Genomic DNA, 25,516 nt, shown 5'->3' on the forward strand with positions numbered 1-25,516 from the left:
GTGGGTCCCACCCCCCTATTGTGAGAGACACTAGGGAATCGCACCGATCAGGAATCGTAGACGTTAACAATTCAGGAAAAGGTTGGGCAGACCCTCGTATTGCAAGCTAACAACCCCTATGATGCCAAATCTTGCATCTCCATTGGTGCCACCCGTTAGCTTATCGCACCGAGTGGTGCGCCTACCGCAAGGCCCCTACCTGTGTATGTGGCAACTTGCCACTACTTGGCTCAGGTCTTTACAATTTTGACCATTTTCGCAGAAGACATAAAAGGAGGTGACCAGGGACTTGCAAGTGCGTGCCAAGGAAGACGGCCACATCACTCTAGAATCCGACCCATCTATGTGGTTTATCTGTAATGTTTTTCATCATGTGTGAGCTAGCATCCAGTCATTCTACGGATATGGATTAATGGATGGGTGTTGACCAATAGGTTTGGTTAGATGAGACCAATACAAGAGGTGGTCTCCTTAATGGGCAGTGGGTTTTGTAGTTAACCTGCTCTAATGTGCAAAGCCTTGCAAGTGTGTGCCAAGAAAAACAATCAATCACTCTAGAATTCGACCCATCTTGGTGATTTACCTCCAACACTGCTGAAATCTGACATTTTGGAAGAGCATAAAGGAAAATGCCAATCTATTTTTGAAAATATGTCCCTTCTTGAAGAGGCATGGGATTATCATCGCATTTTAACAGAGTTGTAGTTCGAAGAAATTTGAGAAGTTTGCACACGTATCCATCATTCTCTCTCTATCTCTCTCTCTCTCTCTCCCCTAAATGTTCTAATCCCTCTCCCTTTCAAATTCATATAATGTTCTATATTTATTTTGATCTCTATAATTAGTTAGGGAGAGGGTTTACTATACGAATAATATGTAATTTTATGCCTTGGAGGAAGGGTATTATAGGAAAACATTACAAATATGGGGTATATGAGACATTTTACAGGGGTGATGCTACAATAATCTGAGTCTTATGAGGGATGTCACATGCAATTTTAAAATTAAACTGGCGTTGTGTATTGTAGTGTGCAGGAATCCAGCCCATTGTTTGTATATTTTATTGCAAACAGGGAGTGCCCACCTTCTTCAAGCATTCATGAAATTTTTGTATATCTTCTGAAAATCTAATAGAACATAACCTAAATCTGAGAGTGCAAAGCCAACTTAAATGAATTTCCATCAAATTTGAAATGAAGAAATTAAATAAATTGTGAATTCATTTAAAGGTCTATAAAGTAATATGTTTGCAGATACAATCGAATCTAATCTAAATAAAACTGATCAGGACAATAAAGAGTCTTGAATTCCATGAAACCAATCCCATAATAGAGAATCTCAGCACCCATTATTAAGGGTCTGCATGATAACACTTCTGTTTTTGGGCCATGTTTCTATTCCAAAAATGACTTTTTATATTTCTATTATTGTGCCAAATTTCAAGGCAAAAAAACTCATTTTGTAACGCATAATAATTTCTATTTCTTGGCCAGACAAGAAACAAAAACGCATTTATTATGCACAATCATATATGTTTCAAGAACTTCTATAAAATTTCAAAATGCCATTAAATACCCAAAAATTTGGTGGAGGTGGAGGTGGTCGCAATGTTGTTGTTGGTGGTGGTGGATGTGGTCACGGTATTGTTGGTGGTGGTGGAGGTGAAGGTGGTCGCAGACTCGCAGTATAGATGGTGGAGGTGGCAGTGATGGAGATGGAGGTGGTGGCGGTGGCGATGGAGGTGGAGGTGGTGGTGGTAGGTGGCGATGGTGGCGGTGGCGGAGGTGGAGGTGGAGGTGGTGGTGGTGGTGGTGGAGGTAGTGGTGGCGGTGGCAGAGGTAGCGATGGTGGTGGTGGTAGAGGTGGCAGTAGTGGTGGAGTTCGAGGTGGAGGTGGAGGTAGTGGGGATGGCGATGATGGTGGTGGTGGTCGAAATTGTATTGGAGGTGGTGTTTTATTTTGAACATGAAATTACTACTTTGCCCATCAAATTAAGCATGTGGTCATTAAAGAGCAACTCCCCCACTTATTTCTTCTTCTTATTTTGGGGACAGAGAAGCTTCAAATTGGAGCTTCTTTTTTTCTATTTCGCAACAACTTTTTTGTCCTGGTTCATTTCCAGGAACAAAAAAATGAACCGGTGTTAACAAACGGATTTCTCTTATTTTTTGTTCTCAATAACCAAAAAAACAGAGAAATAGAGAAACAAAAGTGTTATCATGCATGCCTTAAGAGATTCGTTATGTATGATCTATGTACTAGAGTTATGTATCATCTTTAGTGGCTAAGGCTAACGTGGTTGCAATGTTTAGGCTCTAGAGGAGAGCCGACAACCCTCTCCCCATCTCCTACAATGAGTTGTGGATTAGCTTCAATGGGTTGCTTTGCATTGGAAGGGGAATGGCCTGAGGCACCCCTGAACAAGCAAGATGATATGAACTGCGAGTCCATGGTTGGAGACAACGTAGGCGCTAACACGCTCACATGGCTTTGGGTAGTAAGAATTTCCTTGTGTGCCCTATCAAGATTTTTGGATTTGTCTATTAACTAAGAATGGTTCCTTTACAACAAGGATGGCTGCAAAAAATTATTTCAATAACAAAAGGATGTGACTGTTGGGATGTTTAGTAGCAAGATTTAGAATTCTATTTGGTCCCTTAAAATTCACCCAAAGTTTAGAATGTTTTAATGGAAAGTTTTAATTGGTAATTTTTAACACTAGGTAAAAATATCTAGGATTTTGCAGTTGGATCCTGTGTGTTCCGTTCTAAGGAGTGAAAAGTGACTTCTCTTTTTCTCTTATAAAGTTACAAAGAGGATTTGGATTGCAAGACTCTTAGGACTACATATAGAGTCTCTCCAAATCTCTTTGATAAGCATGTGATTTTTTGTCTATTGCAGAGGTAGTCTCGTAATAAACCATTGTGGCAGCTCCAAATGTCTGTGTTTTCTATTGGGAGAATGTTCTCTGTGCTGCAGTGCAGACTGCACCCAAGCACATGGGCCTGCCACTCAAGAAGGCAGGGTGGTCATTGCGCCCAACCCCATGCGCCTGGGAACAGCTTATGGTGCGGCACAGAGAACAGCACCCCTTTTCTATTCCCTGTTATTTCCTACGTACTGCCAGAAACCATTGTGGCAGCTCCAAATGTCACCCTAACATTATACTGATTACGAGAAATATCAAAACTGGATTGCACATCTGAAACTGGTTCAGTTATCTCCTGATCTCACTACTTCCATACCTCGATCTTTAGGCATTGCTGAATACCATGAGCTTGCAAATTCCTGGTACTGATACTGGTATGTATGATGTAAGTTTTGACAAAGAAACATCTGAACCATTTGTATGGATTTTGGTTATACAAGGAGCACACAGGAGAAACAAAATCCGGATTGCTCCAAACACTACAATAAACAAGAGAATTGGGAGCCTCAGTCGTAGACATCTCGACTGACTGCACGGATCAGAGTATGGGGACCGGCCATAGGTACCATGTACAATATTTTTGGATGCTAAACCTGTAATTAAAATGTTTTCTAAAATATGTGTTAAACTGAGTAGGGATCCAATATCCATAGCCCATGACGTAGCTAAATGGGCAAGACTTGAAAATCACAGTAGTTGTATCTCAGACAATCTGCAAGGTTTTCTTTCTTCTTAGCAGTAGTTTTTCTTTATCTCCAAAAAAAAAATGTAACAAATGTAGATGACTTTTTCAGATGACACCTTCTCTCCCCCCCCCCCCCCCCTCCCCCACACACCCCCACCCGCCACACCCGAGAAAAAAAAAAGCAGAGATGAGAAAACTGGGCTCCGTCAATCCCCATGAATAGTATAACGCTCCCACCTCTTTGTTGGGTCATAAATCTGCAACAATCAATCCAGAATAATACGATTAGATGGCTATCCACGACAAATAGATTTTCATAGTAACACATTAGATTTAGTCGTCCTAAGAACTCTTTTAAGTTGTTCTCTCTCTTTAAAACTTGAAAATCCAAAAACAGAACATGGCACAATTATATTAGTTGACATGCCAGTCATAACTATACTGTTCAGGGAAGATAAAATCACGGTGCTGGATATGATCAGGTGTGTTTCTCTTTCAAGAGGTTAAGTACTGGTAGAAACCTGAACCATACAAGTAAGCTGACTATTTACACCGGCTTCTCTACCATACACCCAAACTGCTGCTTTATTGCCACTATCAGTAATTTCTTACTTATGCCAAATAAGTAATACCTATGTATAAAAGAGTTGGGGGATCCAGCAGTGCCTTAGCCAGAAACCCTTCTGTTTGCCTCCCTTTTCTGCCAAATAATTGGTTGTTGACATGTCCATGCCAACATTTGACTATCAACATCGCCAAATCTTAGAAGATACTTTGAAAAGTTCATTAAAAGAAATGGGATGGTACAGAAAATGAGGGGAAACACCCCAGACGTGGCAGCACATAACGTTGACAGGTGAGAATTGAAATAAGCCATGAAGTTTGACATGTGGGTTATACATGGGATTTCCCCTCTGAACGATCAGATGATCATATGAATGGTTCAGAGACCCAATCCCTTGTGGCAGAAATGGTTGAGGTTGCACCCTTGTGGCAGTAAAAAGGCATTTTCTATAAGAGTTTCATTCATGTGAGTATATTTTCAGCATTCTATAGTTCAATCACATGTGTATTCATAGTGGTCGCAGTGCCTAGGCATCCTAGGTGTGCAGTATATGATTATGTGCAATATAAAAATGATAATTTTATACAAGGGCAAGAGATTGCTGTCTGGTCTGTAGCGCCTGCACCAGAGTGGGGGCCAATGACAGGCACACAGGGGCATCAACATAGATGCGATTTTTCATTTCATTGGAGGCAGAGTGGTACTTTTGTATGCTCCTGTGTCTGGGCATTGGAGCCACACGACCAGGTACGTTCTTTTTCCCTTTATATAATTATGCTTATATGCAACACAGAAATAATACCAATGCAATATGATATAAGTATGCTAGAAATGACCTAATATGAGAAAAACAACATATAATAAACGAAGCATAGGACCATATTTATCAAAAAAAACAAAACAATAAACATAAATTAGTGTAAATTCATAAAATGTCAACAAGGTGTGGTGTCTCCTTGGACCCAAGAAAGAGCTTGGACACCTACGCAACGCCTTGATATGTGTGTGTTATATGAAAATATACTTAAACCATGGTCATCACAGACTGCAAACAATTCAACTCTTTTCTGCGGCTTGAATGAACTTGACTGAGGGTATATGAACTAGAGGTGGTAAATACTCACGCAGTCGCACAGGTGCCTATACACCCTCACTAATACCACAAGAGAGAGAGAGAGAGAGAGAACGAACGAACCTCCCATCTTGAAGCAGGGAAGATATGCTTATTCTTCTCGTACCAATGCCTCTCCACCACTTTTCCAGCATGGGACTGTTTTAACACATGAAACAAGATAAGTACTATCATTCAACTTTTTTTCATTTTCTTTTGTACAGTTGGGTTAAGGGAGAGAGCAAAGCTGCTGAGAGATTAGCTGTCATGGATAAGGCAGAATTTGAGCCAAGGCTGTGGTCTGCACCTCCCATTTTACAAACTCAACAATGACACCCTTAATAATTTAATTTAACTTGTGAGACTGCCGTTAGCCACCACAAGCAACAAATACCCAGAAACTAGTGCACAATGATGTGCCTGCACATGCATGAACACCCATACACATGTACAGGTTTGCCATACAGATAATGGGGAATTATGTACCTGACAACAGTTGTAACAAGCCCATAGGAGCCAGGTTTCCCAGTCAACCTCCTTGAGTGAAGCTTGAAGGCAATAACCGCAACTTGGGTTACTGGACCTATTTGTGTCACGTTTGGAAGCATGGGGAAGCAGAACAATTGAACCCCTTGAGATTGCTACCTTAGTCCCCAGTGAAACTAAATTAATAAAATACAATAGCATATGGGAAAAACATTCCAGCATGCCTGGACCCGATTTTCAAATCAGCCTGCCCTATATTTTTGCCAATTATGTGGCAATTATGCCATTGATTATCTAGGGAATGGGGTGGATGGGCCAGGTGCCAAATTTTCAGACCCATATTTAATACACCATCTTATATAAATGCATACCCTCCCATGTATGTCCATGCACCCCTTCCATAGTCTCAGCCCATAATATATACTCCATTCATGTGTAAATGCACCCAGGGGTGAAGTTGGACTCTCACTGTAATATGCACTACCACCACCCCCCTCACGGAGGGGAAAGGGTGAAGGGGTGAATGTACATATGGGAGTGCTAACGCAATATACTCACTTATGTCAGATGCACTGCTTTAGTTCATGGAATGCAAATCTGTGACAAGGCAGTCGAACCTACACCTATGCCCTGTCCCTATTACCGCTTTGGTATGACCCTTATAGAGTTGGGTTTGGGGGGGCTTGGTGTGCCAAAACCTCAGAGGCTCACACTTGCTGGATTGGACTCCCACCCTATGAATCAGCAAGTCTCTTGCATGTTTATAGGGTGGATTGGCATAGGGTTGCCCAATATTTAATAGGGTTATTGATGCAGGAGCAGTTCTTTGGATCGGGCCAGACCTGTTTGAGAGTTCCAACCGAGAACTAGGTCTGAATCAGGATTTGGGTCTAATAGGATATTAGTAGTTTATTTAATTACTTATTTGGATTTATCTTGTAATCTTTTACTTAGGCTACAGTTCCATTCCATTTTTAGTTTTAGAGTTGGATTCCATTATAGATTTAGATTGGGTTAGATAATTAGGAGATAGAGTTAGATTTTACTTCTATTTCAGCATTAGACTACCATTAGGAAACTTTCAATTTTGGCTTTATCAATATGCTTGTAACCCAATTCATTGGACAGATTTGAGAATGAATTGAATAGTTGAGTTTTGTGAGTACCTGTGTGGCCGGTGTTTCTTGTTCTTTTTAAATATTCCTTCCTAAACATTATGGTTGCTCTGTCCTGCGGTACTGGCAGCCCCATAGATTGGTTTGAATCTCACTCACCTCCTCTTCTTTCACTTTGATATCGTGGGAGTGAGGACCCCTACCCTAGGCAACTTAAGCCCCATAACCTTAAATCTATATAAAACCCCCCCAGCTGTGAGTTTCATAGCAAGATTCAGAACTGGTTCTTACCCTACCACCAGACCTGGTTTCAGATCTCTCCAGCTCCTCTCTGCTGGTTTCTTCCAACTGATCACTTGTGCACTCGAGAGGACTTGGGGTATGGTTTCTGCCCCCAGAATTTCAGACTGAAATACCTTAAAATGAGAGAGTTCTCTCAAGAGAATTGAACCTGTCTTCCACCTCTTACTTTGTTGAGAGGTAGAAAATAACCTCTCCTTATCCTGGCACCCTTTTATCGTCCAAAAATTAGCCCCGTTTGAGTGTTTATTTCTGCCCTTCTACAAAACTTGAGGGCGAATTTTTCTCAACACCGAGAGAATTGATGCAGTAACGCTTCTGTGGACCAGGCCGAACCCGATTGGAGACCCAAACGGAGAACCAGGTCCGAATTTGGGTTTTAGATCTAGTAGGATATTTAAATCTATTTTGGGATGATTAAATAATTTTTATTTTATTTAGGTACATTAAGAAGGAGATTTGTTTTTAGTTGATTTCAGTGTCCTACTTTAAGAGATTTATTTTCATATTTATATGCATGTACCATACTATTGGGATTTTATAATTGACGAATGAACTGAATAGTGAGTTTGAGGTGGTGCCAAGGCATAGGCCTTGTGGCCACGAGATGTGCGTATTTCCTTTCTCCCTCATCTCTCTTCTTTCTCACCCTCCCCCAGCGAGATCCTCTTAATCCTTCCTCTTCTTATTTCCAGCTATGATTTTCCCCTACTCTGCCCTCTCCTTTTCTTTTACTTCCCTATTCTTTATTTCTTTTTATTCTTTCTAATCCTTGTCTCCTTTCCCATTCTGTCTCCCTTTAGAGTTTCCTAATCCCATACCCCGAAATTCAGTTTCGTGTTACCAACAGCGCCCCCATCTCAAGTTTCAATCTCCCCAATTCCCTTTCTTTTATTCCCAAGAGTTGGACTGGAAGTACCTCTGGTATAGGAGACCCTAGCCCCCATTGTCTCTTAGGCATCACCTAGGCGTCCAGACACCTCAGTTGCCTTATGTTAGGTCCCCTCCAATGCCTTGGGTCGCCTAGATGTCATGACAACTATGCTGTCAGGTTCTGTTTCAGGTTTTCCCACCATCTTTCCAGCCTGCAGTATCGAGTGGATTCGATAGAGCTTTTATCTGTGAACTTTTGCCTGAACTTTTAGGCCAAACAGAGACATGTAGAGGGAGTTCTTTCGATTTGAGTTTCTCCTCCTGCCGCTGGGTGGTCACATTCGAGGGGACAAACCTTGTGGTTGTGGGTTATTTCTAACCCTTATCAGTTCCCTCCCCCCCCCCCCCTTCTTCCTTTATCCATATTTATCTTTTCATTCCAAGTCTGTCCTGGTTCTTTATTAAGAATTCCCTTTCTAACCTAACTCATATATACCTTCCAAAGTAACCCTTTAAGATTTTGTTTTATTACCAAATCGCCACCTTCCTTCGAAATCTTCAGTTTATTTACAGAATTGCCATCATTCTTTAATAGTTGGCTATTGCACATTTCGGTGGGCCCATAGCGACCCTAGATTGGGGTTTTTGATCCCATGGTCACACTGGGATGCTCTCTCTTTTTCTTTTTTTTGGGTGGGTGAGGGGGAGAGCACATGAATTGGTATTCCTTTTGATATGTCCCTCTATTTAGTTATAGCTATTATTGTAAGTTAAGTTTTAACTTTCATGTTTAAGTCAAGCCATGTTTAAAATGACTTTCTAAATGCAATCAGAGGTAAACCATCACAAGACACCGCCTCCCAGGGGGAGAAGTTATCAAAGGTAAAAAGCAGGAAATGTACCTCATCCTTCTCTATTGTTGCATCAGCGATTGTCCGAACATCCTCGTGTACATCAAAGTGGAAAAGCTGTTTAGAACAAAGAAAAGAAGAAAAATGCTAAGTACAATTGCAAGTTCAGCCCACCCTACAAAAAGAAGTTAGAAGCTTTAAGAGTATCTGAATAGCTGCGGAGAAATCAGAAGCAATTATATAGGCTGTTACTAAATCCACAAAAAGTTCTTGAGATCACTCCCAAAAAAAAAAATACTAAAAAGATTAAGCATTACCGGTCCACTTTTGCCCCTGGCTTTGTTGACAATTAGCTCATAGAAACTATGTTGCTGGACTTCCAAGATTCATGGAAAGAAGAAAAGCAGTATTAGTTAGTATATTTTAAGTCCTAAAATGCAAAAAGTTCAAATATGAAACGTACTCACATGGGGAATGATCAAATCTTCCTTGACATAAAGCAAGTTCTCTACTGAGGTTGTCCGGATCTCTCGAAATTCAGGTGCAAGTTGCTGCTGAACAGCCCGGAGAAACTCTCCAATGGTATCACCTTTCCGTACCTGAACAACAAATGACAATTGATGCTAATAAGAAGGCCAGCAAAGAGAGAGCCATATCTTAGAGCAATCAACAAAATACAATAATATAAGGTTTTACTCTCTAATGACCTGAAGCACACGCCTATGGCCTGCTCCATCCCAATAGCTGTAAGTAATTTCAAGGGGCTCATCTGAAACACAGAAGAAACTCGTTCAGCACATAGGGCACTATTTACTCCTTGTGACAGCATATAACAGGCTAGAATGAAGAATTACTTCGGATCTGCTCCTGCTCACGAAGCCACTGTTTTTGTAATCTTTCCCGTTCCGCCTGTTCCTCTGCTTCTCTCTCACTGAAAGATTATCCTCGGCACCCCTATGCTCACATATTAAACCCATGCCCAAACAGAAAAACAAGTAAAACCTTATACTAGCAACACAACCAGCTAGAAGGAAATGCAATACCTATCTGGCAGAAAACTCGTCTCTACAGTTGGATCCTTGCCATATTTTCCAAACATCTTCAACGCCTGCTCTGCTGCAGGCAGAAAAATAACTGTTAGTGTTTCTTGTGACAGGTGAAAAGGAAATGAAAATAGACAGAAGAAAAACAAAGAAATGAAAGAAACAATTCTACTGCCATGACACCTTGCTATTCTTAAATGAACTACTTAAAAGAAAAATAAACAACAGATACTTAGATATTCCTCTAAGACAATTAGCCAAATAACTAAAAGGCTATCACAGCAAAGTTAATTTTATGGGTAACTGTAATGGGCAAACCCCACTTACAAGTCTACTACATAGAAAACATGAAATTAAGCAGTCAACGGATCCAGTTCAAACAATCCTTACTTTAAATTTATCATGCACCAGACCCTGGCTTACTTGTGACGGGGAGTAACTTGTTAAAAATTTATCACATAAGTCTTATAATCACCTTTTTAAGCTCAAGAAATTCTGACCCAGTGATTTATCAATAGGAACTCAGTGAAAACTGACACCAGTGGGATTTCATTAAATGGACAGTGGATAAGCTGGGTTTCAGAGCATTGGGCCCAATAAGCAGCCCCATATCTCTATACCCCCCTAGGAGACCTGATCAATGAAACTCGGTCTGTTTGCCAGATTTCCTGGCACTGGTTTCACTTTGCTTCAAGCAATCCAAATTGTGCCCTGCATAACAATTCTTTGGCGTTTCTTCAACAATAGAAAGATCAGGACATTACAGTTGCAATCTGCTACTCTGTTCCAGTACTGACACATGGAAAGCAATTCTATCTCATTGATTGCTTCGTCTCAGCCCTTCAATTTTGAGTTTCAATTATACAATCCAGTTCTGGTTTTCTGCATCACAGTTACCCACATTATTGCGCTGAATTCTCCAATGAAACTCGTCTCTTGAGCATTAAAAAGGAATTATAGTCGAGCTTCTGGCTTTCAGACAAGAAAGCTATTCTGGTTCAATCACACCACCCAGATTCAGTGAGAAATCAACCTTTTGGCCACAAAGTTTAGCTGATCTTATAGGACCCTTGTTTGAAGCCCAGTCCAATCAGGCTTGGTTTTATCAGTTGCTCACATTTTCTCCATTCTTTCTTTCCTATCCATCTTACTAGTCAGATTTCTGTCAGTTTCTTCACCTTGCGGCACGTCTGTTTAAATTCAATTTAAATTATATTGCTGGCTGCAAAATGTTGTATTATTATTTTTTGAAGTACTTTTAGAGTCAAAGTGAGTCAAAGTTTCAACAAGTGCCTTTTGTTCATTCCCTCCATTTTTTTGTTTGAATTTGTTGTGCACTTTTGTGTGCAAGAGGCAATATGGAGCTCAAGAATAGTCCTACATTGATTGTGGGAAAGTAACTTGAGTGGTATATATATATGGTTGGTTTCTTAAGGTGTGAGCCTTTTGGAGGGGTAGTCACCCTTCTCTATAGTGTGTGGGGATCCTTGGGGTGCTTTTGAATTACGCTACGCGCGCGCGCCGAGCCGGGCCGAGGTCGAGGTCGGGGTGTAGGCAAAACCTTCTTTTTAGATAGTAGAAGTTTTGCATTTGAGTTTTAATTTCCATTTTAAAACTCAGTTTGATTCACCCATGGTTCATCTATACGGTTGAACCGTATATGCCTATCGTATACGAATAGATACACCCCCTCCCTGTACGTGAAGGAAATACATATTGTCACACCTCCCTTGCAAGAGTTGCTCCCTGTACGTAGGTCACCTGTATTCGTATGGGTATATCCCTTCATGAAAGGGTACTCCAGCACTTCAAATACCATGTCTTGCCTGCCATTTTATATACAACAGATTTCGTTTTCTGTCTCTGCAATTGTTCATTCCAGAGACTGTTTTACCTTACTATATCTTCTTATAAACAGAGTGATAGTATAACCTTTGGAATCCTACTGTACTCGTATTAGGTATTGCAAACCTATACGTTTAGGAGTTGTTTCATCTTGGAGGGCTAGGTGCAAGGTCAACCCTGTTGCAGAAGTGGGGGTATCTAAAACCTTAAGGAGAGTATCTGTCAGATACGACTCAACTCAATTTGTTCGTGCCTTTTCCTTTCTGGTTCATTTCTCTCTGGAATTGTTGTGCAATTACAGGTATTTATCTATCACTGTATATTACATTAGTCTTACATCTCTGCCTTGTATAACAATCTTAAGGTTTTAAATATTTGGCCTTTTCCTGTGTAAGACTATGGCTGAGAATAATACTGTGGACCCTCCAAATACTGCTGCTGCTACTGTGGATCCTCCACCTACTGCTGCTTCCATATAACCGGGTATGGACAAACTGAGAATAGTCTCAGAGTTTGATAAAATAGCACAGTTCACCGGGCAGAATTTCAAACGGTGGAAGCAGATGATGCTATTTGCTTTGACGCAAATAGGGGTGGCGTTTGCATTGACTGATCCCAAGCCTTCGGCGAGTGAGGACATTGCTCTTGATATGAAGAGGATTGCTTGGATAGAAGCAGGCTTTCAATGCAAAAACAGGATTCTGAATGCTCTATCAAATGATCTGTACAATGTTTACAATTCCTTTAACCATGCCTACATGATTTGGACTGCTCTAGTCAACAAATATACCCTTGAGGATGTTGGTTTAAAGAAGTATGTGGTGCCAAATTTCCTAAACTTCCAGATGAATGAAGGTGAAACCATTTCTGCTCAAGTAGACAAATTCCAAGTTATGGTTGGGAATTTGGCTAAAGAGAACATGGTTTTACTGGATGAATTTGTCACAAGTTCTTTGATTGATAAACTACCTGACTCTTGGAAAGATTTCAAAACTACTATGAAACACACGAGGAAAGACTGGTCTTTTGATCAGGTGGTAATTCGAATCAAAATAGAGGAACGTAATCATATCAAAGACAAAGGTGAAAAGCCTATTGGATATATTAGATCCAATGCTAATCTGGTGGAAACAGAGAAGAAACCAAATTTCAAGAAGAAAGGAAATTGCTTCATATGCGGTAAGCCGAGTCACTTCAAGAAAGACTGCAGAAGTAAGAAGGTGATGCCAGATAAGGCAAAACTCAATCTTGTTGAAGAGGAAATCTTGGCAGCAATGATAACCGAAGTGTTTTTGGTTGAAAAACCAAATGACTGGATAATTGACACAGGTGCTACAAGGCACATCTGTGGGGACCGAAACTCTTTTCTGAGTTATTCTATTTTAGATGATCAGGTCTATATGGGCAACTCCCAGTCATCCAAAGTTATCGGCAAAGGAAAAATTACATTGAAGCTCTCCTCAAGAAAGACACTTGTCTTGGACAATGTGCCGCATGCGCCAGAAATTAGACGCAATCTTATTTCAGGGTCACTTCTCAACAAAACAGGAATGAAGTTACTTTTTTAGTCTAACAAGCTTGTTGTTCTGAAAAATGATGTATTTGTGGGCAAAGGGTATCTTAGTGATGGATTATTTAACGCATACACCAACTCAGAAGGATTAACCCCTCTTATTGTTATACAAGGCAGAGATGTAAGACTAATATAATATACAGTGATAGATAAATACTTATATTGCACAACAATTGCAAAGAGAAACGAACCAGAAAGGAACAGGCACAAACAAATTGAGTTGAGTCGTATCTGATAGATACTCTCCCTAAGGTTTTAGATGCCCCCACTTCTGCATCAGGGTTGACCTTGAACCTAGCCCTCCAAGATGAAACCACTCCTAAGCGTATAGGTTTGCAGTACCTAATACGAGTACAGTAGGATTCCAAAGGCTATACTATCACTCTGTTTATAAGAAGATACAGTAAGGTAAAACAGTCTCTGGAATGAACAGTTGCAGAGACAGAAAACGAAATCTGTTGTGTATAAAATGGCAGGCAAGACATGGTATTTGTAGCGCTGGAGTACCCTTTCATGAAGGAATATACCCATACAAATACAGGTGACCTACGTTCAGTGAGCAACTCTTGCAAGGGAGGTGTGACAGTACGTATTTACTTCACGTATAGGGAGGGGGTATATTTATTTGTATACGTGTACATCGTATACTATAGGCATATACTATCTAAAAAGAACCATGGGTGAACCAAACCGAGTTTTAAAATGAAAATTAAAACTCAAATGCAAAACTTCTACTATCTAAAAAGAAGGTTTTGCCCACACCCACACCCACACGCGCGATTCAAAAGCACCCCAAGGACCCCCCACACACTAGAGAGAAGGGTGACTACCCCTCCAAAAGGCTCACACCTTAAGAAACCAACCATATATATATACCATTCAAGTTACTTTCCTACAACCAATGTGGGACTATTCTTGAGCTCCATATTGCCTCTTGCACACAAAAGTGCACAACAAATTCAAACCAAAAAATGGATGGAAGGTAAAAAGGAGGGAATGAATAAAAGGCACTTTTTGAAACTTTAACTCACTTTGACTCTAAAAGTACTTTTAGAAATAATAAAACAATTCCCCCACAAGATTCAAAATAGTGGTACATAACGAGTGATAAGTATATTAGACATAGTAGGACATATCGTTGCAGGTGTCTTCAGGACTTGAACCTACACTAGGTCTGATGAACTACGCTACAAAGTACGGGTGAAGTCAGACTTCTTGAACCTTTCCTCATCAGTGTAGCCGACTAGTTCACCAGCCACATCCTACTAGTCGACCGTTTGTGATATCCCTTTTATAAAGATGGACATTTTTTAATTGGCCTTGTCCCCTATCTTGGTCTCATAGATGTTTAGAGAATTCGCCTATAAAACTCTCATCGGTAGGCGGCCTCACCTCCTACATCTATTTAGGTCAGTCCATATTGTGCACCACAGTTAACACACCCCCACATTACATGAGATTCGACTTGATTAAGAGTCTATAAGACTCATCCTCCTTTCTTTGTGGTGGTACTACTTTTCCTATCTACCTAGAATGAGCCAAAATGTAGTAGTACAAAACAGGTCATCTAATGATTTCGTTTGTACCCTTTGAACCTAATTCAGGAATGTAACTCTTCACATAGGTTAGGTGTCCATCATATGACCTATGTCACAAGCGTAAAGCTCATTCCCTTAGATGAATCATGAATTATTTTTGTAGGCAACGGTTTTGTGAAAACATCAGCTAAATTACTTTCAGATTTCACAAAATCAATAGCTATTATTCCTTCATTAATATATTGCCTTACAAAATTATGTCTTAGGCGGATGTGGCGTTTCTTTCCATTGTACATTTTATTCTTAGCTTTAGCTATTGGCGCTTGATTATCACAATGAAGTGATATCGAAGGCAACGGTTTTGGCCACAATGGGATATCTGCCATTAAAGTTCTAAGCCACTCTGCTTCAGTTCCCGCATTTTCCAAAACTATAAACTCAGCTTCCATGGTGGATCCTGTTCCACAGGATTGCTTTACCGATTTCCACGAAATCGCTCCACCTCCTAGCGTGAAAATATATCCACTAGTTGCTAACATTTTCTTGGTATCCGAAATCTAGTTAGCATCACAATAGCCCTCTAGCACAGCTGGTTTTCCGCTATAGTGAAGACCATAGTCTGTCGTTCCCTTTAAATATCGTAATAGTCTTGTCATAGCATGCCAATGCTCTATACTTGGATTATGAGTATATTGACCATAGTTGTCATGGCGTCGTCATGACGACGCCATGGCGTCCTGGCGCTGGAGAAAGTTGCATGGCGTCCCTCTTTGATTTCTTCTTCCTGTCTCTCTTTCCCTCTTCGATTTCTTCTTCCTGTCTTCGATTTCTTCTTCCCTCTTCGATTTCTTTCGATTTCTTCGATTTCTTCTTTCCCTCTTCGATTTCTTCTTCGATTTCTAAATTTTCTTCTTAAAACTTGAGAAACAATAGAGAAAAAATAAAACATGGCTTGAGTATACATCTATTAAAACATTAAAAATAGAGAAAATAAAAAATAAAACATGGTCTACACGACATGTCGATTTATCGACGTGACACCCCTCCACCGACTTGGATCGCCGTGACGCCGTGACAACTATGATATTGACTCAATTTTTCAACCGCTAAAGCGATATCTGGTCTAGTGCAGTTCATTAGATATGTAACTGAACCAATAATTTGTGAATATTTCTTTTGGGAGACAGGTTCCCCCAAATTCTTTTGTTAAAAACAATTAATGTCCAAAGGTGTTTTAACTGGTGATAAATCATAATAATCATACTTCTTTAGTATGTTTTCGACATAATGGGATTGGGATAATATAATCTCTTTTTCTTTTCTGATGATCTTAATTCCAAGGATTACATCAACCTCCCCCATGTCCTTTGTATCAAACTTAGACATTAAAAAACCTTTGGTTTGCTTTACAATGTCTAAATTTGTTTTCATTATCAACATGTCATCTCCGTAAAGTACGATGAACACACATTTACCTTTATAGAACTTTCTATACAAGCACCTATTAGCATCATTATGAGAAAACCATTTGATATAAATACCGAATCAAGTTTTTCATGGTACTGTTTTGGAGCTTGTTTTAATCCATAAAGTAATCTAACCAACTTGCACACCTTGTGTTCTTGTCCAGGCATAATATTACCTTTCGGTTGTTTGATGTATATTTTTTCTACCAAGTCGTCAGTTAGAAATGTTGTTTTCACGTCCATTTGGTGTATCACCAAATTAAACATAGACGCAACAACCATCATTACTCGTATAGTAGTTATTCTTACTACCGGAACAAATGTGTCAAAGTAATCTATATTTTTCTTTTGTCTAAAGCCTTTTACTACTAAACGGGCTTTAAACTTATCAAGTGATTCATCTAGTTTCAATTTCTTTCGAAATATTCACTTAGTGTCCAATACTTTGGAACCTTTAGGTAAGTCAACAAATATCCATGTGTGATTAGCTAGAATGGAATCTAATTCACTTTTGATGGCCTCTTTCCAAAACACGGCATCTAAAGATGTAACCGTTTCTTTATACGAAAAAGGATCCTTGTTTAAAAAGTAGACAACCCAATCACCCTCCGGAAAAGTAGCTTTCCTTTGCCTCTTATTTTTTCGTAATTGACTTGAATCACTAGGTATAGTCTCAATTTTCTTTGACACTTCTTGTCCAAAAGATGATATACTACTATCAACCTTACTTTCTAGTAAGTTAGACTTAAGAGGAAATACATTCTCAAAGAATTCTGCATCCCTTAACTCAATGATGTTATTTTCTTCAAACACATCATCTATGGTTTTAATAACCATAAATCGATATGCAGTACTGTGCCCTGCATATCCTATAAAAACACAATCACATGTCCTTGGTCCTAGTTTCCTTTTCTTTGGTTCTGATATAGCCATTTTGGCTAGACAACCCCATACCCTTAAATGCTTTATAGTAGGTTTTCTTCCATACCATAAGTCAAAAGGTAATAATCCCGTTTTCGTGTGCGGAACTCTATTTGAAATATAACATGCCGATAAAATGGCATCCCCCCACATATATAGGGGTAAGCTTGATCTTATGAGCATTGAATTCATCATTTCTTTCAATGTTCGATTTTTCTTTTCTGCCACCCCATTAAACTCAGGTTGATAAGGGGCGGTGGTCTCATGAATAATACCATGTTCCTCACAGAACTGAGCAAGATTAGAGTAGTTAGTACCTCTATCAGTTCTAAGCCTTTTCACTTTTCTCCCTAATTGATTTTCAACTTCTGCCTTATAGGATATATAAGCATTACTTGTTTCATCCTTGGACTTAAGAAGATAAATCATGGTGAATCTAGAGTAGTCATCTATGAATGTAACAACACTTTTTTTGCTTCCTCTAGATTCAAGTGACTTAAAATCACAAAAATCACTATGCACCAAGTCAAGAAGGCCACTTTGCCATTCCATGGACCTATGTGGTCTTTTAGTGAATTTTGTCTCCACACATGTGGGACACTTAGTCAACGGTTGCTTAATATGATTGTCAATTAAGCCTTTCTTGTACATATAAGAAATGTAAGATGCATTGCAGTGACCTAATCTACCATGCCATAAATCATAATAATCAATAAGATAAGTAGAAGAAGCACTTGGCTTTATCTCATAAACACTCTGTACAAATAATCCATCACTAAGATACCCCTTGCCCACAAATACATCATTTTTCAGAATAACACAAAATCAAACAAAACCCTGGTTTGTTTGTGCTCAAATTTCATACAATAGTTTCTGTTATTCAACTCTCTGAAACTCTGTCTTTAATTCTGGGAAATTCTGATAGATTCTCAAGAGGTCTAGATATACGACTTGCAATCCTAATAGCACTATTACTTCTCTGAAACTCTTTATTCTGTTATCAGATTAAGCACAAACTTCTCAGGCTGAATCTAATAACAGAATAGAGTACCCGATTAGCGTTTGGGACCATTCTGAGCGTTCTGTGTTAAGTTGTAAAGTTTCTCCTAATTTTGGTTTGTTCCCCATTTTCAATCCTGTTGTGAGCAAGTTTCTACTAAGCCTATTCTAGTCTGGAAACTGGTCTACATTACTTATTAGGTAGTGAAAACTAGTTAGAAAAGATGCTCACTGTTTTCCCCATTCTCCTCATCACTTCCATTCTCAAAATCATCAGCAAATGAAAGACGTGAATTTCCTTTTATCTTCCTCTTTTTCCGCTTTTCTAATTGAAGTTCCTCCTCCCTGCAGTATAGAAAATGAATTGAAACCAAGTAATTACAATCACACAAACCATGGCAACAAAAAAATCTTTATAAGATTCTACTCACTCCTGTTGCAATTTCTGAAGTTTCTCCTTCTCTTCCTCCTCAATTTTATTCCGGATATTGACCCTCTATACAACAGAAGTAATACACCATAAGACACTAGGTTTAAAAAAATACATTAAAAATACAAATTTTGTTTTTGACAATCAAGGAAAGCTCAAACATAAAACCTTCTCACCTTCTCAACATACTGCTCTCTGGTAACAAGACCAACCGTCTCCTTTTTAAAAGCAGTCTCAAGAATCTGAAATGACAACAGGAAGGAGCAAACCCTACAATCTTATAAGATCTAGAAATGGTTTGAAAATCAGAAACCCTAGAAAAACAAAATGATTAGGTACCTCAGAAGTGCCAGAACCAAATTGGAGAAGACCAGTCTGTCCACCAGCTGAAGCAGACTTGTTCTTGAGTTCTTGGATTTTTCTCCGCTCGACTTCTCTCTGTTTCTCAAGCCTTCGTATTCGCACTGCATCTTGGGCTGTACCCACGTAACCATCTCCCATTCCTGACATCTTTAACTCTACTTTCAGCTATCACCCTTCCTGATTCTCTTTAACATCCAAAACAAAACACAGAACTGTCAAATTTCTCTCCTTTTTATCACCAAATCATCTTGAGTTTTATGTAACTTGAAGCAGGTCAAAGGGTTTTTGCTACGCTGGATGCCCCTGGCAGAACCCTGGGCGCACGCCTCCCTGGAGACGAGCTCAATTCTTAATAAAGGCTCCAATGGGTTATATGGTCTTTGGGCTTTTTACTTTTAGGTTATTTGGATCGACTGTGTCGGCCAATTGGAATAAGACTGTATTGGCCATGCCCGATATTGATACCTGTCTGATTTTGTATCGATGGATGATCAGATGATATAGATAAGTAACTTAAAGGGTTTATTTTATTGAAAATAAGGTTTGGATTGGATTATACAGCTGTTGGATTTTTTATGATTTTATCCCATTTTTTTTTTGTGTAATGGGTCAATTTAATTAGCCTAATATATGGATAGAATGTATGAAAACGATATTTACTTCATTAGTTTAGTTAAACTTCTATTTTGAATCGGTTTCTTTAAGAAAAAAGAAGGGTGTTTGGTCTTGTAAGTAGTGTATATTCCATACAACCAACCTCATGGTCATCATATTAGAATCAAGCATTAATGACCATTGATTTAATTTAGATATTAAAAATACCTAATTGAATTTAATAAGATTTTTAGTCTTATTTAAATACTGACTGGGTAGGTTAATGGTAAGGTAGATTCTCTTGTAATTATTGCTTGAGGTTGACTACATGAAACATATACTACCCATGACACCAAGCAGCCTTCTTTCGTTTTTAGTGTCTAAATTTATTTTTGAGTCTTACATATTAGTTTGTAAGGGAGGTATACATTATACATGAACTTTAATGAATAGAAAGTTGCTTATGCAATGTTAAAATCCTAAGATAGGATAGGTGAGAGGTCTAGGGTGAGATGCCCATTCCATTCCCCCATCTCCTTCCATTGGTTCTTGAATCCAAACCCTAATTTTGTTCAAACTTCAAATCGATCTCAAAAATGCTACAAGCTGTTGGGATTTTCTTTAATTGATTGTTACATCGATTTCTTAAAGATTATACATTAAGATCATTATTGCTTCAATACACTACAAATTTTGTGGGTTTTTATTTGTTACTTCAACTAAGGAAAATATTCTTTCATTTGAGTTCTCATTGTTCTCTGGGTTCCCTCGTATGATTTCTTATTTATTGGAAGGTTTTCTATTTGATCCTATTTTGATTCTAATCCCACATTAGTGGAACAATTCTTTTCAAAGGCAAATCTGTCCAAAAAATTTACTGAAATTGATGGCAAAACAATTTGATTCAATGGAGCCAACTTTGCACCAAATTTGAGCTCTAAGTGGATTCCCATATGGTAGATATAAATGGGACCTTTTGATAAGCCTAGTAACATTCCATACCACTTTCCCCATTTTATTTGAGTGTGTTTGAATTAGATTTCTTAATTTCTCCCACATGTTTTGTTAAAAAAAAATGAGTATTTCCACATGGATTACTTGTTCTATAGTGTCATTATATTTATATTTTGGTAAACTTCTATAGTGTCATTATAACAACTAGATGGAAGATATATTGGACATATGTTAAATTTGATGGGTCAACTCAACTATATGATCTTGATAGGGCTTCTCTATGGCACGGCAGGGTGTTCGATACACATCGGACGGCCAAGAGTATTGGGCATGCAGCCCCATCCACCGCCTGTGTTTGGTTCTGCAATCTCGAATGCTCTGATTGTCTGATGTGCATCGGACGGGCAGGAGCATCGGGCACGCATTCCCATCCACTGCCTGTGTGTTGGGCTGCATTCTCAGATGCTCTGATCGTCTGATGTGCGTCGAATGTTCTGTTGCGCCAGATAGGATCTTGGTCCATATGATCCACCAGGTACATGTTGGTGTTTTTTTTTTTTTTTTTTCTTCCGGTTTTTTCGGTTTCATACCGTTTCGACAATTGTCAACATTTGTCAAACAGATTTAAACAGTCTTCGCGCTCCTACGAAATGAACGCCCGACCTATTAGCGTTCTTACCGTCTCTCTCCCTCATCTTCCGGCCTTGAGTGCAACTGTGATAATCTCTTTCATTAATACAAAGGCTTTGCAATGTCATCACCAAGAGTTTAACTCAAACTCTTCATCTCCATCTAATAGTTCTTGACTGCGTTAGGTAACCTTATCAAAATCTGAGGGAGAGTTTCTATGTCGCTTTCAGTCTAAACCAGAGATCAAATTTAAAATTTCTTTCTTTTTTTGTGTGTAGATGGAAGAAGGGGTGGCAACGAAGGCAAAGATTGCGAATGAGCCCGTGAAGTTAGGATGTTCTGTTCAGAACTACGATTGGGGCAGAATTGGTGAGGATTCGAAGGTTGCGAGGCTGTTTTCGTTGAATTCTGGGTTGGAGATCGAACCCAGTAAGCCTTATGCAGAGCTTTGGATGGGAACCCATCCGTCAGGGCCATCGGTTGTGGTGAAAAGCGGTGAACTTGGTGGTAGTTTTGCTGGTTTTGGGTCGAAGACTCTGAACTCATGGATTTCGGAAAACCCTAGTGTTCTTGGTGATAAGGTTGTGGAGAAGTGGGGAAATCATCTTCCTTTCTTGTTCAAGGTATTAAAATTTTTCTTGATTCATGGTTTTTTTCCCCCCTCAGGATTTCCAAATGATTTTTGTTTTCTTTTTTATGTATTTTTAAATTCTCTGACGGTGTAGGTGCTTTCAGTTGCAAAAGCATCATCTATACAGGCACATCCAGACAAGGAATTGTCCAGGGCTTTGAATAAATCTAAACCAGAGCTCTACAGAGATGATAGACACAAGCCTGAGATGGCTTTGGCTCTAACAGAATTTGAGGCCTTGTGTGGATTTGTCAGTGTTGAGGTAAGCAACTAAAACTAGCTTGTCTTCCTGTTGAAGTAGATTGCAATTTTCTTGTTGATTACTTGATCTTTACGAAAATGGCATTTTTCTTATATCAAAAACTAAAATTCATCGAATGGCTGGGTTGCTCTATGCCACCTTCAAGATCCAATGGGGTTCCTGTTACTTAGAAGAATCTGTTGTGGTATCTAATTAGTAACACAGGAAGTTGGTTATTGAAATTCCCTATAATAAGGATGCTTGATTTGTGTAATTTGTCTGAATATAAGATTTTCAATGTAATTTATCCTTTTGGCAATTATTGTATTAAATATGATATAAATTTCTAAGATTTGTCTGGGGAGATATCATCTGAAATTTGCTCACATTCTGCTAGCTTCTGTAATCTGGGGCACTTAAACAATAGATCCCTCACATAGGTTTTTTTATGTATTCATTTATTTATTTCGAGAGAGGTGCACAAAGGGCTTCATTTTGGTAATTTCCTGATATATAAGGGAAAAAGTATGCACTGTAACTAGATTCATATATATGGACATGAAACTTTTCTTTTTATATATATATATATATATATATAGAAGACAGAGAGAGATTAATAGGAAATGCAAATGTTTCTAGAGAGAAAGAGTCAACTTATTCATAGGAAATGCAATGTTTCTACAGGAGCTTAAAGACGTGATTCATAATGTTCCTGAGATTATAGATCTGGTTGGTAAAGCTGAAGCTGATGAAGTTTTGCACATTAGTGAGCAATATGGGGAGAAGAGAATAAAATCCATTCTGCAGTCAATCTTCACCCAGTTGATGACAGTAAATGAGAACGCTATCTCAGAAGCTGTATTCAAAATGAAAAGTCGTCTGAACATTGAAAAGAAGGTATGTGAAATAATTGGTACTCATTTGTTTCATGGTATTTAATTGTCTATTAGTTGTAATTGCAGTATTTCTGTCATTTCATTACCCAGTAGAATAATCCAATTTTGAAAGGACTACAATTTTATTCTAAAGCAGATATCTTTCCCTGCAACATATAACTGACCAACTTGATATTGGATTTATTTATTTCTTTTATAGAGCATTAAGTTCTAGATATTGATCCAACAAAAAGACACAAACATTTTCCTTTCTTCAATTACTTGTGCAAATTGCTAATTTGTTACTTGAAGTTAAATACTGAAGCCATTCAAAGGAATTAGGGTGTTTTGGCTTGAGAATTGTTTGAATAATTTCTCAGGGAGAAAACAACATAAGAAATATGTTTCGTAATTGTTCCCTTGCAATCTTTACATCTATATTAACTAAAGAGATATTTGGGTCATTCCTGTGGTATTGGTAGAGCTAATGTTCTTTAAAATTGTTCACTCGGTGCTTCTTAGTTCTTAGTTCAAACCCTCTTTTCTATAAATGTTAATGGACGGTTGAGTACAAGTTCAGGAATATGGTTTAGTGTGGCACATGCTGGGCAGATAGATTTGGTCATCTGCCATGGTCCAGCAGGAGTAGAGGAACATTTACAGACTTTCAGAAGTGAGACTATCATTTCTATAAGGTCCTATAGGCTTGTGGTGTATCATGTTATGGCTGAAACTGAGAGAGTGGTTTTTTGTTTGAAGCTAAATCCTGAGGTTTTAGGTCTTACACAAAATCCAATCATTTTGGTTGGATGGATCTCTGGAACCATTATTTTGAAATTTCTAATCTCTATTCTCTATGGAAAAACCCAAATACATTACTTAGGCAAAGTTAAATGAATTCCCCTGAAGCAAATATGAAACTTGTTGGTTTTTTTTTTTTATTATTATTGTGAGGCTTCAAGAAGCAGTTACTTGCTACAAATTATAATTATTCCAACACTCCATGAATGTTCAAGGGTCAATTTTTTTTGCTTGTTCCCATATTAAGGCATTCTGTGTAATTGGGAGATCTTGTGCTATGCACCAAGTCTTCTCCCTTTTTTCTCAACTCTTCTTTTTCTTACTGATCTTTTATGCTGCTTCAGGTGAGACATTTGACAGACAAGGAACAGCTTGTATTAAGACTAGAGAAGCAATATCCAAGTGATATTGGTGTTATGTCAGCCTTCTTTCTAAATTATGTGAAGCTGAACCCTGGTGAAGCACTGTATCTAGGGGCTAACGAACCCCATGCATCTATATCTGGTGAATGCGTCGAATGCATGGCAACCTCAGATAACGTTGTGCGTGCTGGCCTCACACCAAAGTACCGAGATGTCCAGACTCTGTGCTCCATGCTTACATACAAACAGGTAAACATCCTAACAACTATAAAGAGGTTTGCACCAAACCAGTGAGTTCATAAGGACTTATTTGACTACTTTAGATGTTGAACAGTCCCCTAATCCAGTTTTGTTGCAGGGCTCTCCTGAAATTCTTCAAGGGTTTCTCTTGAATCCATACACAAAAAGGTACCTTCCACCTTTTGATGAATTTGGGGTTGATCATTGCATTCTTCCTCAAGGAACATCAGCTACACTTCCTGTAGCACAAGGCCCATCCCTTTTCCTAGTCACAGAAGGAAAGGGGAAAATGCAAACAGGCACAGGCTTATCTGGAGAAATGATTTCAGAAGGTTCTGTTCTTTTTGTGCCTGCCAACACACAGATTATGGTAACCACCATAGAAGGAATGCAACTTTATAGGGCTGGGGTGAATAGCAAGTTTCTTTCAGAGAATCAAGTGGAAGAAGTACCATTTCTCACATAAAATTGTAACAGGCCTTTAGTGCTTTCCATGCTTTATACGGTCTATACTTCATATGGTATGGATACTGGAAATATAAATAGTAGTGATAATATTGTCATTATAACAGATCTGAAACTTAGCTAAGGAGAAATTAGAGGTTAAGTCTGCCAGTTCTAAGAAAACAGATAAACAAGTCCAGGGAATATAACATTGTCCGTGGTGGAGAGTGTTAGTATCTCTTGTGGTGCACCACACTTCCTTAGGTAAGATTCCTGATCTTTTTGCCGCCTTCCAACCTTTCACAATTCCGATGAGTTCTGCCTCTGTCTGATTTGTGTTTGGGTGATGTCCTGCATCTGTTAGCACAAGGTGTCCATCTATCAAAAAACAAAAAGCCCAGCCCGATAGGGTTAGATCTGGGTTAGAAATGCCTGCACAAATTAAAACGTGACAATGTATATCAATGTTAGCTACAACTCGAGATAGCTTGTACACCATAATATTTGTTGAACTATTGGGTGGGGGGGGAGTAATATTAATTAATTACAGACCTCATAATAAAAGAGGGATCAATTGAAGATGATCCATAGACAACAATCACAATATTATTCTGAACAACCCAAATATAATAAGAAGTAGTAATAAAAACT

At 38.8% G+C, this 25,516-nt stretch overlaps 2 protein-coding genes across 6 annotated transcripts; one reads left to right on the top strand and one right to left on the bottom strand.

The window, feature by feature from the left end:
* Window positions 1–3,761: 3,761 nt before the first annotated feature.
* LOC122645591 (protein XAP5 CIRCADIAN TIMEKEEPER) lies at window positions 3,762–19,330 on the bottom strand. Of its 5 annotated transcripts, XM_043838901.1 has the most exons (13): window positions 19,070–19,329; window positions 18,907–18,972; window positions 18,732–18,796; window positions 18,535–18,645; window positions 11,758–11,761; window positions 9,959–10,026; window positions 9,770–9,846; window positions 9,623–9,684; window positions 9,383–9,514; window positions 9,233–9,286; window positions 8,967–9,032; window positions 5,375–5,449; window positions 3,762–3,871 (listed from the first exon to the last, which is right to left on the bottom strand). In XM_043838901.1, exons 1-13 carry the CDS (start codon window positions 19,238–19,240, stop codon window positions 3,821–3,823), a joined length of 1,002 nt encoding a protein of 333 aa, XP_043694836.1. In that variant the 5' UTR covers window positions 19,241–19,329; the 3' UTR covers window positions 3,762–3,820. The 5 variants fall into 5 exon arrangements, with proteins under 5 accessions (XP_043694836.1, XP_043694835.1, XP_043694834.1 ...); XM_043838900.1 differs by lacking the exon at window positions 11,758–11,761 and having other exon boundaries at window positions 9,959–10,028; window positions 18,533–18,645; XM_043838899.1 differs by lacking the exon at window positions 11,758–11,761 and having other exon boundaries at window positions 9,959–10,031; window positions 18,533–18,645.
* Window positions 19,331–21,528: 2,198 nt separating this feature from the next.
* On the top strand, window positions 21,529–24,923 carry LOC122645590 (mannose-6-phosphate isomerase 1-like). Its single transcript, XM_043838896.1, has 5 exons — window positions 21,529–21,894; window positions 21,997–22,164; window positions 22,828–23,040; window positions 24,164–24,430; window positions 24,540–24,923. The coding sequence occupies exons 1-5, from the start codon at window positions 21,550–21,552 to the stop codon at window positions 24,885–24,887; spliced, it is 1,341 nt and encodes a 446-aa protein (XP_043694831.1). The 5' UTR covers window positions 21,529–21,549; the 3' UTR covers window positions 24,888–24,923.
* Window positions 24,924–25,516: the final 593 nt, after the last annotated feature.

This window comes from Telopea speciosissima, chromosome 11, assembly GCF_018873765.1.
Source record: "Telopea speciosissima isolate NSW1024214 ecotype Mountain lineage chromosome 11, Tspe_v1, whole genome shotgun sequence".
Taxonomy (NCBI): Eukaryota; Viridiplantae; Streptophyta; class Magnoliopsida; order Proteales; family Proteaceae; genus Telopea; species Telopea speciosissima.